This window comes from Leuresthes tenuis, unplaced genomic scaffold, assembly GCF_036924035.1.
Source record: "Leuresthes tenuis unplaced genomic scaffold, fLeuTen1.0.hap1 SCAF_21, whole genome shotgun sequence".
In the NCBI taxonomy this organism is placed as follows: domain Eukaryota; kingdom Metazoa; phylum Chordata; class Actinopteri; order Atheriniformes; family Atherinopsidae; genus Leuresthes; species Leuresthes tenuis.
The window spans coordinates 26,042,501-26,067,504 of record NW_027325375.1 but is presented as its reverse complement, the minus strand read 5'-3'; the positions used below and the strand labels follow the sequence as shown (position 1 = coordinate 26,067,504).

The following is a 25,004-nucleotide window of genomic DNA, read 5'->3' as shown; positions in this document are numbered from 1 at the left end:
CACCAATGGCAGTGTGGTTGATTCAGAGGCGATCGGCGGAATTAGTGTAGTTAACGATGAGACAGAGCCTGTAAAGGGAGCTGTCTCTCATGGAAGGGACCAACACAATCATTATGCAGATCAGCCTGCGAAGATGCTGCCATTATCCGCTGCCCGACCTTTTGCTATATCATGGAAAATATGCAAGCATTGCGGTGGGAGGCAGTCTATAATTTCCAAAGCTGCCAAGGAGAACAGTCCTACTCCTTATTCATACCTCGCAGATAAACCATTAAAGCAACCATTCACCGCGGTCTCGACTAATAGCCATCTCCAGGCAGCCCACATTGAAAAAGATCTCAAGTCAAACCAGCAAGTTTCTCAGAGCATCTTAAACACTGACAAAAGGACACAAATTACACTTAATCCACAAATATTACATCTTAATGAAATAAGAAATGGAAAAACTGCACACCCTGCAGACCCAATGCATTCCACAGGCAATCTGGTAAATTTGTCAAATGCACAGGCTGCCAGCGATGCTACAACCATCCTGCATGCTAAGACCAACACTGTCACAAAAGCCATGACTGAAAGCAGACAGGATTTTAAATGTTTCGCTAAATTCCCACAGAACACAGAGATGAACTTCTCAGAGTGTCTCACTGTGACTCCTCAAATGACCACAGCTACCAAATCAAACAACTCACTTTCGCAAATTTACCCTCAACTCTTTGAGACAACTCACCACAACTCAAGTCAAGATAGTGTGTCTCAAAATGTGTGCGTTTCTGTGCATGCTACACCTGAGAACACCCTGAGTCCATCTTCTTATATGTATACTGTTGCCACGGGAGCAGGAAACACATCCACTACAGACATACACAAATCAAAGACAACTTTTAAACTGAAAGCCGAGTCCAGCAATGCTGCTAACGTTGACGCACAACAAAAAACCTTGAACTCAATACAAAAAGCTCAGATAAGCAAAGGAACAAAAGCAACTAACAGCCCCAAAGTGCACCCTAAATACCCAGTATTATCACTGTCAACAGACATAATTGACCACACTGACAAATCAGAGCCATCTGTACATCTTACATCTGCAAGCCTATCACTTTATCCTGATAAATCCCAAGAGGAGCCCACGTCAAGCATATCACCAAGTAAAATTACTGACACTGTGGTAAGTTTACCTGCCTTTGCTAATCCACCATACAACACTTCACCATATTCACTTGTCAGCACATTAAATCATAAAGCTATTTCAGATCAAATTATGTCAGTGAGCACTAAACTTAAGTCTGTGGATACACAAATCAACTTAACTCAAGCTAACCCATCCAACTCTGAACCTGCGCTTCATGTTTCTGCATCATCTCTATGCACAACATCTAGCGCATTTAAACCTATCAACTCAAGAGCAAAGTTTCCTACAAGAGAAGCTCTCTGCTCCACAAATACACAATTTAATGGCACTTCATACAAAAATATAACACGCAGGACCATCACATTTGATTTTAGAAAACGTACACCCTCGGCTGACTTGTTATCATCTCCACGCACAGAAAAACTAAATTATGTCTTGGAATCAAGTCCAACTTTGCTTCAGTCGAAAGAACTTAGCAGTAATGAAGCCACTGACACAAGCAAAGCTCATCATACACGAGCAACAGACATCAGCACTCAAGAAAGTAATGAGCCTGATGTTTGGGGTGCAATTCCAACTCAGGAAAGCAAATCAACTACTCTACTCATGTTGTTTGGGCCACAAAATGTATCAGATAGTCATGACAGAGGCAGTGATGCTAGCAGCTGTAACCCTAGACAAACCATTAATCCCTATGAGGATTTGTATTCTGATATAAACAAATTCAGTGGTAATCTAATCAGTGAGTTAGTCGTGCATGAGTCCAAACACCAGGAAAATACTAATCTTTTACAGGTCACTAGACCTCAGAATTACACATACCTAATTAAGTCAAACAGCTCTTGTCTGCAGGGTTGTCTGAACACAGAACAACAAAAGCTTGCCCATTATCAAGGATACACAGGAACAGACCACGAGGGACACTGTGCAACAAGCCTAACAGTAAAACCATCCCAGCACAAAGATTCAAACACACAACAGTTTTCCTTAGGTGAATCAGCCAGGGACGCTAATAGTAAGCTTAAATCCAATACATCCAATACAGATAGACAGGCACATCCCAATTACTCATCATCCTTAGTCACACCACAAACTAACTGTAAACCCATTATCTCACACATAGACACACATGTAAAACCCATCACTCAATCGTCAGCCTGCCAAAACTCTGGCTTTGATACTACATTACTAACACAAGCACACACAAGTCCAGAACAATCTGTCACTATGCCAGCACCATTCAACAGCGAAGGGGAGCTCTGTGCACAAATGGGTCCTGAACATAATTCCATAATGCCATCAACATTGCTCTTGGCATCCAGTCCCCGCCTCCAGTACAGTAAGGAAGAGGCAATCGGCGAACCACATTCAAAGTTTAACCCTGCTCCCACTCAGTTGTGCCCAGAGGACACGAGTCTGGATCATTCCCACCCAGTGGATGCAGCCCTGTTACTGCCGCCTTCCACGCCGGACTGCAAATCAGCCCTGCAGCAGAGGCTTGAGGCCGTGGAGGCCAGCCTGGCAGCCAACAAGGACCGGATCACCACTCTACTTAACATTATCCATGACCTAGAGACGTGCCGCACTCCCACCGGCAGGTAATCCTGTATGTGTGTGTGTGTGTGTGTGTGTGCAGCAGCAGCTCATTTTTCTTTGTTTTGCTTTGGGCAAATAAAATATTGTAGAATCTGCTTGTGTTACTACGTAGTGCAGCAGAACCATCCCATGATGCATGTTAGACGCATAACTTATATTTTAACTGAGAGTTAAACATTGATTGACACATATCAAACCTGCATGCAGTGAACTATTATTTTTAACTATGGATATATTATATAAAGTCAAATACAAAAACAGATGTTAGAATGTGCTACATCACACTAAGAGCAATCCTGCAATGTTGATTTGTGTTATTTGTTCAATTTAGTGCATGAATTTTCATCCATAGTCTAGTGAAGAAACTACAGGTTACTGTGTTGGTTGTGAATAATTTACATCAGAGATCCAGATATTAAGCATTACCATCTGTTTCTGTTTTGCACCTGAATGCATTTATTGTTTTTAAAAGGATTGTTTGGGTTTTTGGAAGTGGAGTTGTGTGTACTGTCAGGAGGTTTAAATTTATGAAAAGAATATGATCATGATCATTTCTAACACCATACTTCGCCCATGTGGGAACCAGACCTTTGTTGCTGCGAAGTGTCAGCTGTAAACTTTGACTTTCTTATATTGAACTTGTTTCCACAAATGATTACTATAAATTTAGTAAGCTAAACAAAATTTGATTTGTAAAAGTCATTATGCACCTTCGGATGTAACAAGTTCCACAAACATTTGTTTTCAGGTGACCAGACAATTAAGTTACAAATGCTCAGGAATAAAAGATGGTTGGCATGATGATTTAAGGCTGGAACACTGTTACAAGCAGACAGGTTTGTGATAGTGTGTCAGAGTGTGACAGAAACCTACTTGGGCAATTTAGGAGGACTCATCTCAGATAAATTTATTTAGCCACGTTAGTCTTCTGGGAGAAATAACAAGAATTATGACAGCCTCCTGGCAATGTGTCTTTGTCAATCATTCTCATCTGCTGCTGTGTGTTAATAAGCTGTGACTGCCTCTGAGGTCATTTTCAGTAAAACCGACTTTTAATGAGAAGGACTGGGGTCTAACATAATGCATGCTAGACAGCTTATTACTACCAACAAGGCTCTGAATGAATGTCAGACATAGAGGATGAGTGGAAATATAATTAAACCATAAATCTAAGAGGATGAGAGTTTTGGAAGGTATTTTTAAATACTTCTTTTGTTTATTGTAGGCGACAGTGCTGCAAAACTGGACAGGATCTGAAAAACTGCTCAACCTTCCAGAAGACTGCTTGTATTGTGTACAGGTGAGACAATGATGAAACTGGTTGTACTGTGAGATGAAATGTTGTACTGACAAATAATAGGCAGCTTTTCTGTAATAGCAGACATAAGAAGTATTAAAAGTAACATTGCTTTGTGTTACTCTTTAGTGTGGATTATGGAAAGCCTTGATTTGTTAAAGTCAAAGGAAAGAAAATTAAGAGAGAGAAGAAATTATATTGCATGTCTGTAGAATAGTGAGCATATGTCTTCAACATATGGATTTCATTTGCAGAATCTGGCGGACATTTCAAATTGTGATGCAGTCCATTGGCCATTTCAGTTGGCAGTTCTCTGCCTGCCAGGTCATTTCCCTCCACTGAAAATAAATTGGCTTGCAGTAAAGGCATCTTACCAAATGAAACTGTACTCTGTCCTGCTCGTTTAACCCTTGCTAGGAGCACACAAGCATTTTCTTCTCTGAACACAACATAAATCTTTCAGAGCAACTGTCAAATTGAAGCATTTTCTGTATGTGACGCAGTCTATTCATTCAGTGGATTTATGGTGACTGAGATGAAAATTCAGAGAGAAAAGAAGAAGATTGAAAATAACTGAAATGAATCAAATCAAAAATTGGTTTGAAACTTTTAGCATCCATTGTTATTTTACTTCATCAATTATCATAAAAATATACGCCTATATGTTAGCTAAAAATAATTGAGAAGTTAGATGTGCTACATAATGCATGTCTGCTTTCGGCTCTGTGCAACAATCCAAACACAATAAACAATTTTACATTTATGAAGTTATCAAAAAGTTTAAGAATTAAAATTTCAAACCTATTTTTGATTTGTTGATTAATCTTTGAATAGTGTCAACTGAACAAAGACCTTCAAAGCATTACGAACCACATCCTAATGACGGGATTTAATTTAATGAAAGCAGAATCCTCTGGCAGATGAGGCGAGTTGCAAGAGGCAAGCATTTTCACCTATAATCTTAAAATTGAGATGTCTCCTTTTGACATTTTCATGCTCTGCTGCAAATCATAGGATACAAGTTCAATTATTCCCTTCCAACAAGTCAAATTCGATTAGAGTTAAACTTGTGTAGCACATCCTCATGAAGGTAAAATCAAGTTCCATGTAATTAAAGAAAGCTTATCAGCTTCTAATACTCACATTTCTTATTTTAGGACTTATCATGCAATACTGCAATACAATAAACAGATCTTGTCTTCGTTTTGCATTCAGTTGCTGAAATGTTGCATCAGGTGAAGGCAATAGAAAAAAACAAAGCAAAAACCCTACAATTGTTCCAGAAATGCTGTGAGTGGAAAAGAGGTTAAATAAAGCTGAGGAATCTAAAAGTATTCTCATCGTCTTTTCGAAAAAAAAATTAAGAAATAAAAGCTTCATGATGTACAAATCAAAACCTAAAACTACAGAGACTGTGTCTTAAAAGATTCTAAACATTTCCTTTGATCTAGTCAGTTTTAAAAGTGCTTTTATTTGTCAAAAAGACCTTACATAGGTTCATGTTCTGAAAGCTGTGTGTGACATCTGGTCCTGAAAGACCAAGTGGAAGATAAGGATATTCAAATAAAACATAAGTGCCTAAAGAAATGGAGAAAAGGGTGGAAAAGCATTCCCTGTTGTGTATTCCTGCCCAAACCAATCAGTCACTTTGAAGTCTGACAAGCACAAAGCTTCCCACATGAGGAGTACCACACAAAGCAAAGTGAACTGCTACAACACAGGTTATAATGATCTGTGACATGAACATTTTTTTGCACTTTAGAAAGAAATGAACTGGAAATGTAGAACTGACAGTTTAAGCTTTCATTTGCAACTTTGGAGAGAGCTAAAGTTGATAGATTTCATGTTTTACAACTCTGTTTTGGGGACGTTTCGTCATTTTTGGCATTTTCATTTTCATTTTTGTCTATTCAGTGTTGAGTATGACTTCAGGCAACAGGAAAGACGCTTTTTGGATGTTCTGAATCGCTCAGCAGGTGGCAACAACAGTTTCTCTGCACATCTGGCCCGGCCGTTAAACTTCAGCCTGCTCAGAAATGTCATAATTAAGAACTTAACAAAGACAAAACTGAAAAGCAAAAAGTTTGGCAAGACCCTGCTCAAGTGGCTTCCGAGGAAAATTCAGCAAGCGTAGATCACCTAAGGACACCTGTGTTCTGTAACTATAAGCCAGTGTTACAAATGACCATCAAGAGTCCTTTGCAATAGATTGTTATTATTCCCAGTGAATGTTCCAAATAGGCTCTTATCCAGGAGGATTTCACTCATTGTTCCTGACCTTTGTCATTTTAAGCTAGCATCATCTATGTTTAAGGACATCTTTAATTAACTTTTAAATGCTTTTTTGTTCTCAACATGCCTGCTTTCACTGTATGGGTAACCACATAACATTCTATCCAATTTTTACACGAGAGTTTTTTTTCCTTGCGCTGTTATGATTAATGCAGTTGATTGATATTTCCTCTTCATCTGTCCTTTTACCTGCCTCCACTAAAAATAAATGTTCAGTACACAATAAGGTTTCATTTGCTGGCTGTTGGTTTCTTTTTCTTTGTCCACAGTACTGTACAATTCTAATTTCTAAAACACTCATGGCATCCAAACCTTTTCACAACTGCTATCTGGTCATATGAATGCAGAAAATGGAGAAATATCCATTGTGCCTTTGCCAATTGTGCTGATGGTCTCCAAATCCCCAAACAATCTGTACCTCATAAAAGGTTTCTTAGTAAAACAATGACATGACAAAAGGCTGCACTGAAGCATGAGTCACAGACAGAATGGTCATGTGCACATACACTCACCCATGAACTCTGACATAAAAAGCAAAGAACAGCAATATGAAAATAGCCCCTGTGGATAGCATCATTGAACTTTTCATAAATCATCAATGCACAGAAATGAATTGAGTATTTTGAATGACAGCTTATGAGTAAGAAACACAAACATGTACACAGTTGATCTGAGCTATCAAGCTAAGCAAAGGTTGTGATTTCGAGTTTGTAATAAGCTGCTTACGCTTTAATTAAAATACCTTCAAGAAGAAATATTACCAAGTGAAAATGAACCTGAACCAATGGCACAAGAGGGAAATATGGGCTTATTAGAGTTTTTAAAGCCTCTATTATAAGTATTGCATCTCTGCTACTAAGGTACATTAAACTGATGTAAGTGATCTTTTTTTCATGGATTTCAAGCCTCGTTGTGCATTTAACAAGGAGCTTTGTTGCATTCAATCATTAAATTTATGGAAGACTAATAGTGCCATAAACCAAAATAGATTAAATAGAAAATGACCTTGATTTTGCTGATATTTAAACAAAACTTCCCAACCATCCAGGCCTCTATGTCTCTAAGACAAGACTGAACATGGATCTGGGTGTCATCAGCATAACAGTTAAAATGATGTGTTAATAAGAGATGTGTACTGATGATATTGATGTGTATAGGATGCCAATCAACAACTCTGTGGAACAATGTCATTACCAATAAAAAGAAAACAAAGTGCAGAGCCTCTATTTCAATACAACGGATCTGATAATACAAATGAAGGCCATGAAGTTTATGTTAAACAAAATTCAACAAAACCAAAAAGAAAAAGAAAAGAAAATTTAATAGGAAAGATGACTCATCAAGTTCATACGATAAAGTGTTATTCAATACATTTGTATTCAACCTTGCCTCTCGCTCAATGACAAATGGGATAGGCTCCAGCTTCGTAGCTTTACAGTTATCTGCTAAAAGGATCAGGTAATACTGAAAAGTGTTGATTCTAAATGCTACTGCGGTAACAGTCAGTTCCAAGCCCCAGAACCAAAGACAAATGAGTCTATAAAGCAAAGCATAAACAGACCAGACTACAGTTTACACTTCTACACCTTGCATATTGGAGAATATCTTTCACAGGTGAAGTGCTTGATTAATAAATGGTTTGGCAAGTCATTTTACAATATTAGCCGGTAATGTTACTATGTTGCATGATGGGACAGGACCGCCAAATTCCAATATTTCCTCTGCTATTACCTCTTTCTACTATCATTGTTGCTTTTTATTTTGTCTGGCTAAAATTGGGCAAAGCTCGTATTTAAGGAAAGAGATGGAAAAATAAAAAGGGGAGAAGTTAAAAATCGGATTCTTGAAACTCGTTGAAAATGTGCTTTTTCAAGTAAATGAAATTTAGATTTAGAGGTTTAGTAATTTGATTTTACAGGCTGATCCCATAGTTTGAGCATAGAAACCCATCCTGAAGTCAGGGTCATCACATCAACATCTACCATATTACTTTGTTTAGCTTAATAAAACGCATCCACAAGACAATAAGTAGCTCTGCAGAAACTGTAGACTTGTAACATTAGATATGATCACCATGATCTCGTATAAAAAAACAGATTGAGTTAAAATTTTGACATTCTGCCAATTAAAATTTGAAAAGCTGTCATCCAGATATGAAGCAGATTTTTGGAAAACCCTTTGATAAATCTTTCTGTAGCCATTCTTGACCATACATGACCTCAGCAGCCTGAAGCTCCCCTTTGCACTGTCCCAAATTGACTTTAGTGACCACAAATGTCTGTTTTTCTCATTCACAAGTGAATTGCAGGTGGACAAGAGTGAAATGTATAAATGGGAGACTGAGGAGAGATGGAAAGATGCCTTTATGAACACAGACTGGACTCCTGTGAGACAGAGAGTGTTGACACTAGGGTGAAGGTTTTTCAACTCCACCATACAAAACTCTTGTGGATGTCTGTTTTCCCCAAAGGGTTCAACTTAACAAGCAACAGATGACAAAATAAATAAGGATCACCACTGGAAAAGGCAAGAAGTCTTCAAAATTGGGCTAGGATGCTGAAATGGGGTTAGATAAGGAATAAAGTCCAAAGACTGATCCGGAAAAATAGGAAATCAGCATCTGAAGAAGAAAAGCCCAAAGGACTTGAAGGACTTTTAAAGGTTTGGAGAGAAGTCCTGTTCTACCATTCATTTTTTTCATTTACATTCCATTCAATGTCTATGCATAAACTCAAAAACAACTCACAAAAAAACACACATTTTCTTTCAATAAAAGGCTTTCAAAGCATAAACTATATCATTGGATATTTTATGATCTCCAATACATGTGTTGTTAGCTTCATTGTTTGCACTCTCTCTGAATGTCTCGCACATCTGCACAAAAAAAAGCTGCAGAAATTTTCTGGATAATCAAAAAAAACAATGAATAAATCTGAGGTACAAATGAAATGCTGATTTAAAGCTGTTATTTGAATGTTATTTAAATAGCATCTGTCAGCTGAAAGAATCCTGTGAAAGATGTTGTTGATTACCAAAACTCATATGATTCCATGCGCAGTTAGGTTACATTAATACTAGAGCATCCCACACAGATGAAAAGTATAACCTATATCTGCAGCTCTCTACATCCGTCAGCCACTCTCACTTCATTATTTTGGTTCACTGGTCTGTCAGGTTTAGGTCCAGAGGCTTCCAGCAGTCCCAGCATAAAAAAGCTATTGGCAGCTGCCATCTCCCTGGCTCAAACAAGCTGTAGCGTACACTGCAGCACCTGTGCATCCAAAAAAAGACAGGAGGATGAATTAAATAAGAGTCTGGTAAATAATATTGAGCTTAAGGCAATCCAAAAGTTCCTACCTCTGATTTACAAGCAGGTTTAAGTAGTTAATGAATCTATCGTACCGAAAGCTTTGTGACATTTTAAAGTTTTACATACTTATTATATTTCAAACTCATTTTAAAAAGTCACTTTCATACAAACTTTCAGCAGCCCTTATAAAAATGCTTCAGCACGTCAATTGTCCATCTGCGTTTTAGTGAATTAATTTAACATAGTTAGGAAAGCCCACACTTCTCTATACAAGAGCTCACAGCTGATGTCTGCATGTCAAAGTGAAAATAAAGCTGCGGTTGAGTAGGCTGTCCACGAGAGATGACGTCAAGGCACAAATCTGGGAAAAGATGGAGTAAAATCTTTGCCAAAAAAGCACAGCTGCATTCTTAAAAGAGAGAAGTTTTGAACCACTGACAGACTTCTAAGATATGGCTGTCCAGCCGAATTGAGAAATCTTGGACAAAAAGCGTTGTTCAGACAGGTAAGCAAGAGCCCAATGGTCACCATTAATGAGTTAAGTCAACATGAATAAGATTGTGTATATAAAGAATGGAATAAAGTTGTTTAATCAATAGTTCAATGACTCAAGTTATCTCAAGAAATCTGCTTATCTACTAACAATGTCACAATAAAAAAAGCTGCTGAAACCAGCACATTTTTTCAAATGAAGTGAAATGATAACAAGTTTTATCAATAAATACAACGTTATAGTAAGAACCATCAAACTGTTGTTTCATTTATTCAGTTTCCTCCATAATCAAAAGAAGTGGGCTGGTCTTGGACATGAAACTGCCGGTCTGAAACTTGGCACCACTCTGGCCCCGGCCCCCGTCCACGGTGGGTTTTGCAGGTGGGGGATGATCTTGAATAAAGTCACTGCTCAATTGTGTGCACAACCTTGTATTTAATAGCTGATATTCATGAGATAACTTTTTTTTTTTTGTAAAATGTTAATTTATTTATTCTTGTTTATTTACTTTTTTTATTTGCAGAGATAATGGTGATTATTGGTAAGCTATTGTAATGGGCCTTTTGATATAAAAATACATTGTTGGGGTGTTTTTGTGGGAATTAACTATTAGACCTACAAGATTTTTATTTATTTATTTGTCAACCAGGCTTAATTATGGCATCTAAATATGAAAGCTTGAAAAAGTATCAAACTTTTAATCTGGAACTGCTGTGAATAGAGGCATTAGTATAAAAAGTGTTTGTTTACTTTGCAAAAGTAAATAGATATTGAAATTATCCAGAGTAAAATCAATCTAATAATCTAGCTGGTTCCATTTTCAGACCATTCAGTAGATCAACACAGTTTAGAGTTAGACCTATATTTTTGTCTCAACCCAGATAACCATTATGAATTTGAAAGTAGGTCACATGTGATGTCAAAATTAAATGTCAGGTGTGTTATAACTCTTTATAAATATAAAAACACTATAAATGTGTCTGGGAGGCTAATACCTAAGTAAATTATATCTGTGGTCATGATGCCCTGCAACAGGCTTTGTTAGGGTTTCCAACTAAGCATTCCTGAATTGGCAGTAAATAACTTTAACCTTAATGTCATTGGATAAGTGGATAATCAGCTGATAGGTGCCAAGTATGTCTGTGTAGCTATGACAAGTTTTAAGAGCATGCAGGAGTTTGTTGTTCTCAGTATTTATGTGTCTGTTTACATCAGCTTATTTGATTGATAGTCTATTTTCTTCTATATACACCAACATAAACATCCCTGACTCTCCCCTGTTTCTTCTCTATATATGGAAACATTGCTGCCGGTTTGATTCACAGACATGACTCAGTTTGACGTGAAGACTCTGTGGCAGTATTCCTTGGGGACAACGAGGAATGGAAAGGGGCTGAAAGGGGCAGATTGTGGTTTACTCTTACTCCTCCTCTCAGAGTTAAGCATGCTCAGAGGGTCTTTAGAGGAGCAGAAATCCATTGAGAGTGTGAGAGATTGCCTTCCCCTGGGACAGAAATGTAATACAACAGCACAATGGCAAAGGAAGGAGAGAGCTGCACCTTCTAACAGGAGACCAGGCAAATGCCAGGGGTTTGTTCATGCCCTTCAACATGATATAATCAGCTTTAAAAGTCCTGCATTGCAAACATGGCATTTGTCAGTCTTTCTTTTTTCACTCCATCAAGTTCATTAATGAAGAGAAATTAGCAGGTATAAATGATAAATAAAGCTACAGACTTTGTAGTGTCAATTATGTATTCAGCAAAGACAAGCAAATTTTACTGAACTGACAAAGAACATGGTCAAACGAGGCACTTTAAAAAATGTGATATTTCCTAAAAAACTCAGTCATATCCTTTTCCCAAGAGGGCTATTAATCTGGCTGATAAAGATCAGAAAGTAATGCACACACACGCTAAGACAGAAAGTGCAAAAACAGCAAATGACTTATACACACGAACAAAATAACAGATTGAAAACCAACTAACACATTTCAAAATATGATACAAAACATGATAGCAGTTCTGGACAGCATCAACTAGGCTACATGTTCCAGCACTACCACATGCATTATCCCATTTCCTCAGTCCTCCAAGAAAGCAGAAACTATGTCACTTTACTTGTTAATGACAGCATCAATTATTGTAAAAACATACATGAATGTATAAAACTCAGCTCAGCATCTTGGTCCAGACAAAAGTAATTTTGGTCTAACAGTAAATCCTCATGATATTGGTGATTTGATGATTTCAAGTTTTCATCAAGCTCAACATCAGTTAGAAACCTCACTTATTCAGTAAAATATTTCACAATTATGAATGGGTCATATTTAACAGGTATATTATATTCCATTTGTCCATCCGATCATTTTCAACCGCTTATCCAAGGTCGGGTTGCAGAGGCAACAGATCCAGGAAAGAAGACCAGATATGTCTCTCCGCAGCAACACTCTCCAGCCTCTCCTGGGGGATCCCGAGGCGTTTCCAGTTCAGAAGGGGCATATAATCCCTCCAGTGAGTCCTGGGTCTGCCCCACGGCCTCCTCCCAGTAGCATGTGCCACTAACCAGATACTAACCAGATGCTAACTTCCTAAACAAATGCCTGAACCAAGTCAGCTGACTCCTTTCGAGGTGGAGGAGCAGCCGCTCAACTGCGAGTTCCCTTCCGGATGGCCGAGCTCCTCACCCTGTCTCTAAGGCCGAGCCCAGCTGCCCTACGAAGGAAACCCAGTTCAGTCGTTTGTATCCGTGATCTCGTTCTTTCGGTCACTACCCAGGTCTTGTGACCATAGGTGAGGGTTGGAACAAAAATGGACCAGTAAATTAAAAGTTTTGCCTTCTGAGGCAAGAACTCATCCACAACCCAGAGAGAGCATTCAATATTTCTTTGGTTAAGAACCATGGCCTCAGATTTGGAAAAGCTGATCTTCACCCTGGCCACTTCACACGTAGCAGCAAACCACTGCAGTGTGCACTGAAAGTCCTGGCCAACAGAACCACATCATCCACAAAAAGCAGATCCTGAGGTTCCTAAACCAGACGCCCTCCTCTCCATGATTACGCCCTGAGATCCTGTCCATGAAAATCACAATCAGTGACAAGGGGCAACCCTGCCATAGTCCAACACGCACTGTAAACAAGTTCGACTTCTACCAAGAATGCAGACACAGCGCTTACTTTGGTTATACAGGGACCGTATAGCTTGTGAAAGCTGCTCCAGTACCCCATAGCACCCCCACAGAGTCCCTCGGGGATCACGGTCATAGACGTTTTCCAAATCTACATAACACTTGTAGACTGGATGGTCAAACTCCCATCATCCCCTCTGCAAGGGTAAAGATCTGGTCCACTGTTCTACTACCGGCCACACTGGTCCTCCTGAATCCGAGATTCGACAAACGGTCGGACTCTCCTCTCCTACACCCTGGAGTAAACTTTCCCGGGGAGGGTGAGTAGTGTGATCCCCCTGTAGTTGAAACACACACTCTGGTCCCCTTTCTTAAAGGTATATTATATTGTGTGTCCTCTGTGGAAGAATTATATTGATTGATGACCCCTCTAGCTCTCCCAGCAGCTTGACATTTTTACTTTCAGGCTGAATATTTAACTGTTACTGGATTGACTCCCATGAAATATGGTCTCCTTTAATACTGTAATAACTGTAATGATCTCCTAACTTATCCTAGATGACAGTATCCTATCATCATGCCCAAAATGATAGTTTGTCTAATGCATTCATTTTGGGCTGTGCCTACAAATGTAGTATTTTTATATGATTCTCAGCTACACTTTAGGGATTGTTTTAATATTTAAAATGCAGTAATCAATAAGCTTGCTAAAGATGAGCATTTAGACATATAACCGAGGTAATGTGTTAGCATGTTGATAATAGCAGGCAGCACAACGGTAAAGCTGTCACTACTATTAACAAGCTGGTTATTATCATCTACACAAAAAAAATTCTATTTTCATATTACTGAAACTTTACACAGGGGCTGCATGGTGGTGTGGTGGTTAGCACTGTCACGTCCCAGCAAGAGGGTCCCGGTTCAAACTGTCTGTGGTATTTCTGTCTAAAGTTTGCATGTTTGACCCCTGTACCTGTGTGTTCTCCAGCTTCCTCCTACCATTTGTGCATCAACACAAAACAGGTCATGCCTTTCAATAGTAAGAAAAAGCTTGTTAGTCTGAAACATCTCTTCAGGCTCACTCACATCTCATTAATTCTCCAGAAAATGATGATGACAGCGGGAGGACTTTTTTAACCACATATAACTAAATAATCAGCAGCATGTGAAGCATACACACGTAAAAACATTGAACACACCTTTACAGGAAAGGGCAGGAACTTAACATTGTACAAGGCTGAATCTTGGTCAGTGTTTTGTATGAAAGTCAACTCACTCACGTTTATATTTTAATGTTTTCACAAAGAATATTAACAAAGAACAGTTTATATAATCATAAACAATACAACATTAAGCACATGACTGAGTATCTGCAAACTATAAAGCTGTTGTATTTGGTATTTCTACATCCACCTGTCTTTGACCAGTAAATAGTTCAGCCCCCTCATCAGTACCAACTGATGTCCAGCAGGTGGGAGAAGGAACTGTTAAAACTTTTTGTTGCAGCTGAGCAGAGAAACCGCTGTGCTATGTCATTACTTTATATTTCTGAATTGCTGCCAGTCATTCCATTTCACAGTCTGCTGATTCTGACATTACGGAGCTAATTCCGATAAACTAAAATACACTGATGTGTCTTCTGATATGATGTTTGTATAGGGGCTTTTTCTACAACTGGCTTACTGCTCACTGGGTATCTTTGGTTGTGAGGTGTATTGTATTTAATGATAATAACTAATAATATCACTTTTTTTTAAAAAAATTATACCAAAAATGGACTTGGATAACATCATTTTTGGGTTGCTCAGGGTCAGTTTCTGGTCTTAAACTACTCGGATTTATCTCATATTCAGAGTAACAATAAACCCCCTTTCCTTTGGTTTGCCTTTTTTCGATGTAAAATGTCATGAATATGATATATTTGTCCCTATTACCCTTGTTTATATTTATCTCATGCTGTCTTGCTTTATGGTTCCCTCTTGGATTGATGACGTTAACATTCTCATTGAGAATCTCACAAGTTTTCATTTTTGTAAAACTTCTTTTATTTTTATATCATCGGGCACTTAAGTAAAAAGCATGAAAACTGTTTACACATCTACACCTGTGTATGTAACTACAGTGCCAGATGTTCCAAACTGGACTTCCTGAGAGGGAGATTTTGAAGAATTAAAACTCTGCACAGCAGGATGCTCTGGTCCATCTGTGTGATCCAGTTTTTAAGTAACTTGTATCATTGTTTAATCTCTTTCACTGGCAAGATTCTTCAGACTAACTTTAATTGTTAACTATAATAGGGGGTACATGGGTTAAGAGTAGCCACGCTTTGCCTCAAGGAAAGCATTGTCATGTGACTTCCTAATTTGGAAGAGTCACTCATTTTTACAGTATTGTGAACAAACCGAAGTTGCCATGCACATGTAGAAGGTGTAACAGTTGAGGTGTTGAGGAGAACCAAGATTCACAGAGACAATTTTGTGTTACTTTTCAGTCACTTTGCACTTCCTGGTTGTTTTGCTTCTCATGTTGGTAAAAAAAATGTTTTTTTTAATCATCCTGTTCTTGTTTTTTTTTTTTTTTTTTCAGTTTTGATGAATCACATCAATTCACATCTAATCTACATCAATTTGAAGTCATTTCATGACTCAGTTTGAAATGTTTAGCCTCTCCACTCATTCAATGTCAAATTCTATATCTCACATTTAGTCCTGCATGGACATTAAGATCATTTTCGTTTTACACTTATCAGTTAATTGGACTTTGTGTTTTGTTATATTGAGCAAATATAAACCAGCTAATAAGCTAAACTAAAATAGTACACATTGTATACATAGCTGCTGAACTACAACATGTTAACGTTGTCATGTCGTATATTAGCATTAGTGTGTAATTGAAAGTACAGTCTCACACTGCTAGCTGCTGTGCTTGATCGTATTAAATCACATTGTCAGCAGCGTTTTATGTGTTATGTGGATATACTCATGACACGAGTCCTTTATGTCTGTGAGAACAGAGGCGGGGGGGGGGGGGGGTAGAGAGGGGGAGGGGGATGGGACACAGGGAGGGGGAGTGACAAATAAGTTTGTTCATATGCAGAATCAGGGAACCAGAGAACACTACTGGTCTGGAAGAAAGGACAGGATTTGATAGCTACATGAGGAGAACCATGTGAGGTGAGTCAACAAGCTATATTCTATGGCAACGTTCGACTAAAATCCTATGTGAATAAATAAGAGTGTTGTAAATAAACAGGACACTCTGAATGAGATTTGGTGGTTTTGCAAAGACATGTAGACAAGCAATGTAAAAATGGATATATGTGTTGCTTGGATATTGAGTCATGTCTCTTTTTCTTTGGTTACACATTCACAGCTTGTACGTCGGTGGGTGGTTTAGTCTTGGTTAAGCAATAGCAATATATAGCTCATAAACTGTCTACTTTGTTTGGTTTTACATTGTGAAATGTGTTTTTTATCAGTTTTGTCAATATCTTTTCATTTGAGATTTAAGACTAATGTTACATTCAGGCAAATATGATCATTTCTGTTTTAAGGTAATTACTTTTTCTTTTTTGTACGTCCTTAGAATTCTTTTAATCTTACCATCGTAATTGACATGGTGTGTGTTTCAGGTTTATTTCCAATTGAGGAAATCAGTATTTAAACCTAATATATATTGCTCTTCAATTACATTGATAGTGATTTTATATTGAAACAACATAGCAGCAGGGTAATTCAAAATTCCAAAATACCTTAAAAGGGTCGGTCCACTCATCAGAACCAGTATTAAAGTTTGAATCTCTAAAAGAGGCCAGGTGTTGTTGTTTTTTTGTTTTTTTTTTGTGAAATCAACATCGTTTTAACTAACTGAGGCAAAACACACATCTCCTGGATCATTTTCACATAATTCCTTCTTCCATGTCACATTCGCTGCTGCTCCTTGTTTCACTCTTAAGTGTTCATTTATTAATCTAAGCTTGCCTGCCTTCTGCTGTTCATATTCTGGATGTGTTCCACATAACTCTCCTGTTGACTCACATACCTACTTAATAATGCAGGGTACTTTCAAACTCAGGTTCTTTTACCAGAGAAACATGATACCATTTAATTACGGGTGATAGAAGGCTTTGTCAGTGGCTGACTGTTCTTTGTTGCTTTTATTCAGCAAGTCAAGCAGTACAAAGAGACACTGATACATGTTTAAATTGACATGTAGTAAGTATGGCTGTAAAGTCCTAGTCGATTGATCGACTTATTGTTCGATACGTTTTGGGTCGACCAAAATATCTTATTGGTCGATTTTTTCGCCATGTTAATTTCATACAGTCTATGGTTAACGTCATCAGGAGGAAAGTACCAAGTACTAATGTTGGTGTTTTCAGAGCACTCCTGTTCCACAGGTAACAGCCTGTCTTCAGAGAACACCCCCCTTGTTTTCTCTACTTTGGATTAGCCCAACCCAGTAGAGACAGGTAGATTGAAGAACGTCCACCTTATTCAACGTCCTGTGATTTACTGAATATTTATTTTTATTTTGAGTGTTTCATTAATAGTATGTCCTCCTCTACCATCCATGTCAAAGACATCTGCAGTGTGGCAGAATTTTACCAAAATAGATGGGGGAAAAAATTCGAAAACAGAATTTCAAAACAACAGTTTGCATGTCACAGCTCAACTACAAACATGGCGTATCATCTAAAAACGGTAATATTTCAATATTATAGGCTATTAATATCCTATTAAACGTATCTCAATAATGTAGTCAATCGTTTATTCGTTTTATAACCCGCAACAACGGCAGCATCCCTCAGATACACCCAGATCACGCTGGATGTTAAGCCTCCTCTAGCATCCAAACGTAATGCAGTAATACACAACTTTATTTCGTTTGCACTTGTCTTGATCTGGGATGTCCATGAATTGCCTTTTGTGTTTAGTGCCTTCTTGTGCTGATATCAGTATATTTTCGTTAATTATGGGCTATTATATTGCGCAGATGCATTTGATGCAAAACGCTGTCAGAGCCGTCAGACTCGAGTTTGCCCCCCCTCCCGATTAGTCGATTTTTAGTCGAAATTTCAGGGTTTTAGTCGACCAAGAATTTATTTGGTTGATTACAGCCCCAGCAGTAAGTAGTCATATGAATAGTGTTATCAAAGCATTTAGCCTATGGAAACACCTATGGAGACATGCTCCAAATACTATTTGCAGTTGTAAATTGAACGGCTGATCTTTGTATTTCTTCACAAAAACCTAAATTACTTGGATCAAAGGTTTTACATAAAAATGATATATCTATGGTGCCCAGTCAATGAGCCATTCTTATGCCAAAAATGATTGTTTTAACACCACCACAACATAAATATTATCATTCTGTATCCGCTGTTCTTATCGCCATTGCTCTCATTCCATCATAATTGTCTTAATTGTTATTACAAAGTGAACTATATTTTACTGGAAAATCCCTAAGCAGAACAGGAAGCACTGCCAAAACACTAAAGATAAAGTTGATCCTTGGTGATCCATTGCTTCCTTTGGATAGTCCTGCTTTACAGCTACTGAACACACACTTAAAATAAACACAAGTGAGACTGTCATGTGAAACATGGGCCATAAAGCTGGAGTTTTTGATAACTTATCATCTCTGCACCTTAATTGTATATACTTAATGTATGTTGCTTTTGGGGCAGTGTTTTTATAGTCGTGCATATAAGTTAGTTAAAGCCCAGTCCAGGTTTGTCATCACTCTATGTCTTCAAATACTCCATACAAATACAAATACAAAAAAAGTCACTATCAACTTTGTTGTCGTAAGTCAATGCTTTCTCAATCATTAAATCTTACTGACCACAGTGGTTTTACCTCCATTTGATTACCAGTGCTTGAAAGACAGACTGTTTCTTATGAAGTCCCTATTTTCTGTTTCTGCATTGAAAGAGAGAACACTCTCATGAGTGATGGTGTGGCAACACAAGCTGACCTCATCAAATTGAATTAGCTGTTACTGGAAAATTGGTTTAGCTTGTTTGTTGTTACGTATGATATACTGTGCATAAGTTGTATTCATCAGTATTAACTCATACTGCAAGACAGGACAGCTGGGGCTCTGAAAGTGTACATCAAAGGAAAAACACAGGTCTATGTTTGTTATAATTTTTTATTTTTTGTACTTCGTATTCAGCTCTTGCATGGCTAAAGAGGCGAATAAACATGGATTATGTTTTCTTGACATATTCACGTTGTCTTTAACATTCAAGATGCAACCAAAAGTGAAAAAAAGGAAATAAACCCCTTAAGTGGATTTTTAGCAGTACAGTGAGATGTTTTTGCTTGTTTTTCTTTTGTCAGATTATTCTAAAATGGTTAGATTTATGTATCACTCCTTCAACAGAAGTATTTATGATCTCTTTTGAAAACTTGTCTTTTGACCTTGCTGGTGATAAACTAATACAGAGCAGCCCACACTTTCTCTTCCTGGTAAATATACCCGTCTTTAGGGACGAGCTATCTAACATTAGCACATATTTCATGCAGACACATTCATTAGCTCTTGATCTCTCTCTTTTGGATCATCAAAGTTTATTACTGCTTTCATCGATATCATCATCTTGACCTGTTATACCTAAACATCTTCAAGAAGACTGTCTAATATACAACCACTTTAGCAAACATACAACAAATTGACTGAAAAGACAGGCCTATTCTGCTGTGCCACACAACAGGGTGTCTGAATGCTAATATTACAAGCATATAAAAAGGATTTAATATTTAACACTGTATAGGAAAGACAAAGAACCAATGAGGTGAACAAACTTTAACTGTTGTTTAACTTGTGGATGGACAGCAACTTTATTGGAGTATATGTACATATGAGAGTCGGATACAATGTATATGTGATGCTGTAGTTGGCCAAAGTGCTACTGTTTCTTCACTGCATAAACATCACTGCTGTATATAATACAATACAGTAAGATTCTCACTGAGAACTGGGATTTGTATTCAGTTTTGTCATAGAACTCCTGGTAGAAAACTGCCCTCAAGCCCAAATAATCTTTTTTACTTATCTCCAAGGGACCTTTTTAAGTAATGTAACAGACATAGGACTACTTCATTCAATGTCATATGGATTAAATACCTTTACTTCTGAAGTAATCAAATAATGAGCTGACACTTACGTGGTTATGTGAATTTTTTAAGTAATCACTGTTGTTCTTTTTTCTCCAGCAGCGTGTTTACTTCATGGGCAGAGACAATGAGGAAAACGTGATGTTTTCCCCTCAGTGAGCTGCCTCTCAACCTGATATCCTTTCCACACGGATGCCAGGAGAAGTATTATCTGATGGCAAATTGAACTGGTGGTGACAGAGAATACCTTGCCAAGTGGATGAGTAGTTTCAAATACCAACATCAGCTGTGACCCAGAGGTTGAAGGAATTATGTCTTCCACAGTTGTCCTTTGGCTTTTCCTCGTGTCTATTATCATTCTGACCATCGGTGGTAATGTGATGGTGTGCTTGGCTGTGGGACTCAGTCGACGACTATGGAGAATTCCTAACTGCTTTGTGGTGTCACTAGCGGTGACAGATCTCCTGCTCGGCCTACTGGTGCTGCCCTTGTCTGCCTTTGTAGAGCTACATGGTGGAAAATGGCCTTTTGGAGGAACCCTATGTAATATCTACATCTCGCTGGATGTCTTGCTTTGCACATGCTCTATTCTGACCCTCCTTGCAATCAGCGTGAACCGATATCTGGCCATTTCATCTCCCCTCAGCCACTCCAGGAGAGTTACCCCTAAAAGAGTTACACTGGCCATCGTCTCAATCTGGGTATTGTCACTTGCCATGTCCTTTTTGCCCATTAACCTGGGCTGGAACACAGCAGACTACAGTGTGCAGCACTCAGACTGGAGGATGGGAGATGAAGACAAGAAGGGACGCTACTGCCAGTTTGAATGGAATAACAACTATGTTCTTATTTATGCCTTTTTCTCGTTCTACATGCCCCTACTGCTTATGTGTGGAATGTATCTTTGCATTTTCAAAGTGGCACGAGAACAGGTCAGTATTTTGTGTAATGATTTTTGTAAAACATCTAAATCATAGTTCACTACTTCTAAAGCAGCCCTGACTGATAAAACTTGTATGACTTAAAATGTTCTAAGTTACACTCTACTCTACTACAAAAAATATTTTATTAGAAAAACAAAAAGTATAGTACATCATTACTTTACGTGAACAAAGAACTGTTGGGTAAAGGAAGTCATCTGACCACAATTTGTTACCAGTTTGATAAAGTTACAACTTTAAATGGTAACAAGTCCTTTAACTGATATAATCATATAGGTTGACATGACTGATATTGGTAACCTGTAAAGAGCTGCCCCTCAAAGTGTCAGGAGGGAAATATGGCTCATATGCACTTGTCCACATTGGAGCAGATGTCCCTCCTAACTGTTTACTTTAAGAAGGCAAAAAATCCTCATAAAGAGCTAGGAGGGGGTGTTAGGTGGCATGGTGAAATTCAGTGCTTTCAGAAATGTGTCCATTCATAACTAATGTTCAACACCAACGTATGACAACAGCTTCTTAACTTCTGAATTGTATTCAGTTGATGGCACAACACTTTACGAAATGACTTTTGTCACTTCCTGGTTGGATTTTGACGATAACATTTGTTAGCTGAAGCACACCATGAAGACGTTTTTAGGTGGGAGACAGGCTCTTTATTAGCCAGTAGTATAGACTGATTCAATTCTACATGTTGCTGATTTTTTATTGTATATTTCAGTTGAAAGGCAACAAGGGAACAAAAGCAAGTCTTCACAGTTTTTCTAGATACAAGAAGTAGCAAAAAACAGCTTCCTATAGACCTGTAGCTCTTTTCATATTATGCCTTACCAGATCTATGTGTACGTTTGTCAACTATAGCTGGTGGCTTGGAACTGGTTTTGATTGTTACTGTTCTGGCAGTCGATAAGTGGGATCAGATGCATAAAAACACAGAAAGATTATCATCTCTATCATCCTTTGTTCTAAGTAATATGAGCAGCAGCAGCAAGACATTAACTTTGTTTCATATTGTACATGCCACTAGTCACAAAACATGAATCTTACAGGCGTCCACTGCAGCTTTAGTCTTAATAGGTCATTCTTTGTTAACTGTTCTCAGCTTATCAAACCTTGAAAACCCGTTTTTGAATAATAGTTCAGTGTTGTCTTCACCACCTTCACCATCTATTTGGTTTAAATAAATAACTAACAGAGTGGAATGACCCGAAAGAATGTCTGTAGCAGCCATTATAAGAGCTGTTTGAATTCTCCAAACGTTAAGGAAAGGAGCTCCAATCCAATCCAAAGCTTAATTTAAGATCTCCCTCAGCATAGTATACATTGGAGCATTATTCATTAATGAAAGGAGATTACTTTTTCCCACAATTGCTTGCAGGTGCAACTTCCATGGTGACGCTCAATTATTCTTTAATGGATTTCCAGTCGTACTAGTTGTAATTTGTGTGGATAAATACGAGGACAGAAGGGGGAGAGTGAGGAGCCTGTTATAACACAATATTTCACTTAATAATACAGTCACATTGTACATTATCTATAATATGTGGTAACACCTTTGTGTAACAATGTGGTGATAGATGAGGTATCTAAAGCACTTCCTGTTGAATATTCTTTAAACACTTGTAGTTTCAGTGCTGCAGGATTGTAAATGTTGTAAAGGTTAACTTTTCCTGGGTCCACAAACCCATGATGTTTTCCAGGGTAAAGAAAAAGATAAAAAGAGATTTTTTTTAACTATTTGACCAGACTCTTGGCCTTTCCAGCCAGCTGACATCACCATCTGTAGTGCATTGCAACATGAATATCAATAGCGGATTTTCTCTAATGATATTAAAACAACGCCACTTTGAGTCTTTTAAATATCACATTTATATAGGCAATGAAAATGTTCATCTAGTATACCATACAAGTCATATAGTCAGGGTTCTTTTTAAGGCTTGCCTTCTGTTTTGTAACGTATGACCTCAAATTAGTAATCTGCATTTTAACAAAGACAAGTATTTCAAGGAATATTTTAATATGATTCATCTAAAGTCAAATTTGTCCTGTAAGATTAATGCTAGTACTATCAAGCCAGTGAGTGACCTCAGTCCTAAGATCTAATTTTCTGAGTCCTCTGGTTCTCTATCCCTGTCCTAACCAATCTTTTCAGGTGCGGCGTATTCGTGCCACCACCCCATCATTTGCACGCTCAGCAACTGCAGCCATAGCCCGGGAGCACAAAGCTACAGTGACCCTTGCAGCTGTGTTGGGGGCTTTTGTCATCTGTTGGTTCCCCTACTTCACTTTCTTCACGTGCAAAGGCATAAGGGAAAAGACAAACCCCCCTAATATACTGCATTCAGTTGTCCTGTGGCTGGGCTATTTCAACTCAACCCTTAATCCCATTCTGTATCCAGCATTCAACAGGGATTTCCGTCGAGCCTATGGAGAGCTGCTTCGCTGCAGAGCACCGTCATGCAGAAAACTGCAGGTTACATGTGTGCCTGTGCACAAACGATTGGCCTTCTTTAATGGATTCAGGGTCCCCCAACAGTCTCAGAAACACATAGAAAAAGTTAAGATTGAAATTGAGGAGAAGAACCTCACTCTACATAAGAATGGCATCCCTGATGAGCAAAGATGAAATGCTGTGGATACTGTTTGATGGACTGGACACTGATGGACTGTTGATACAAATGTTGTAATAACAAACTTGCTAAACCACTCACAGCACCAGATTAGCAGATAAGTCAGATTCTCAGTGAGTAGTGCCAAAGGTCATACAGTTTAAGGCAAAAACACAATGAATGTTACACAGATGTTTTGGTAGGGGACTGGATACTACAAAATACAAAATCCACAGTTCTAGTGCTTGAATGAAAGTGCACATCATCTCCTTAATTACTTCAAATATCAAACTGAAGTTTGCAGTATTGAAATGTGTTTGTTACAGTTAAGAGTTAAAAGTTGTGGAGCTGAGTGGAATGAATTGATAACTCAGTAAATGTTTTAACAAAATGCTCAGAGACACAGGTGGTTAAAAGTTTGCTGAGTGTTTATATTCTCTCCCTTCGGGCCTGCCAGTGACGGTGAATAAGTGACCACAAAGTTGATTTCATATGCAGAACATGTTTATCGTTGATATGACCTGAAGCTGGATGACCTAAACGGCTTCCTAGACATTTTAACAAATTAAGTGTAACTGAACAAGACATACTTTCCAAAAGGACATTTGAAAGTAATGACTGAAAGTACTTTATGATGAAGACTGGTTATATGGAATACAAAGTAAAAATAATATTGGAGGGACAATCTTAAATGCAATTAAATGGTTTATTAAAACTGTATTACCTGTAATGTACTCTAGGTATTGACACTGTTCTAATGTATACGTGTGACATCAGCAGATTTAATATCCTGTCTTTAGAGGTATATAATTATGTGGAGAGCAATTATAGGTGTGTAAAAATGTAAAAAAAAAAAAAAACAGAAGTAAAGGACAATGGTGGATGTTATAATGAGCAAAACGTTTCTCACAGTATAAATGTTTTGTATTCAAGGAACATATTTATTATGCTTTTTTAAGTGCTTTTTCTCAAGTCTTTTAACTTGTAATCAGTCAGTAACTCTTTCCATAGCAATAAGCCTTTCAATCTTGCGCAACATTCTCTTTGCTATTCTCTATTTTATTCTCGAGTTTATTTTTTGTTTT

The 25,004-nt window shown here is 38.0% G+C and overlaps 2 protein-coding genes across 2 annotated transcripts; both read left to right on the top strand.

The window, feature by feature from the left end:
* Positions 1–690: 690 nt before the first annotated feature.
* Positions 691–6,530, top strand: LOC140279586 (uncharacterized). Its single transcript, XM_072374741.1, has 3 exons — positions 691–2,727; positions 3,951–4,025; positions 5,937–6,530. Exons 1-3 carry the CDS (start codon positions 815–817, stop codon positions 6,154–6,156), a joined length of 2,208 nt encoding a protein of 735 aa, XP_072230842.1. The 5' UTR covers positions 691–814; the 3' UTR covers positions 6,157–6,530.
* A 13,961-nt stretch (positions 6,531–20,491) lies between these two features.
* hrh2b (histamine receptor H2b) lies at positions 20,492–24,683 on the top strand. Its single transcript, XM_072374940.1, has 2 exons — positions 20,492–21,301; positions 23,463–24,683. Exons 1-2 carry the CDS (start codon positions 20,681–20,683, stop codon positions 23,934–23,936), a joined length of 1,095 nt encoding a protein of 364 aa, XP_072231041.1. The 5' UTR covers positions 20,492–20,680; the 3' UTR covers positions 23,937–24,683.
* Positions 24,684–25,004: the final 321 nt, after the last annotated feature.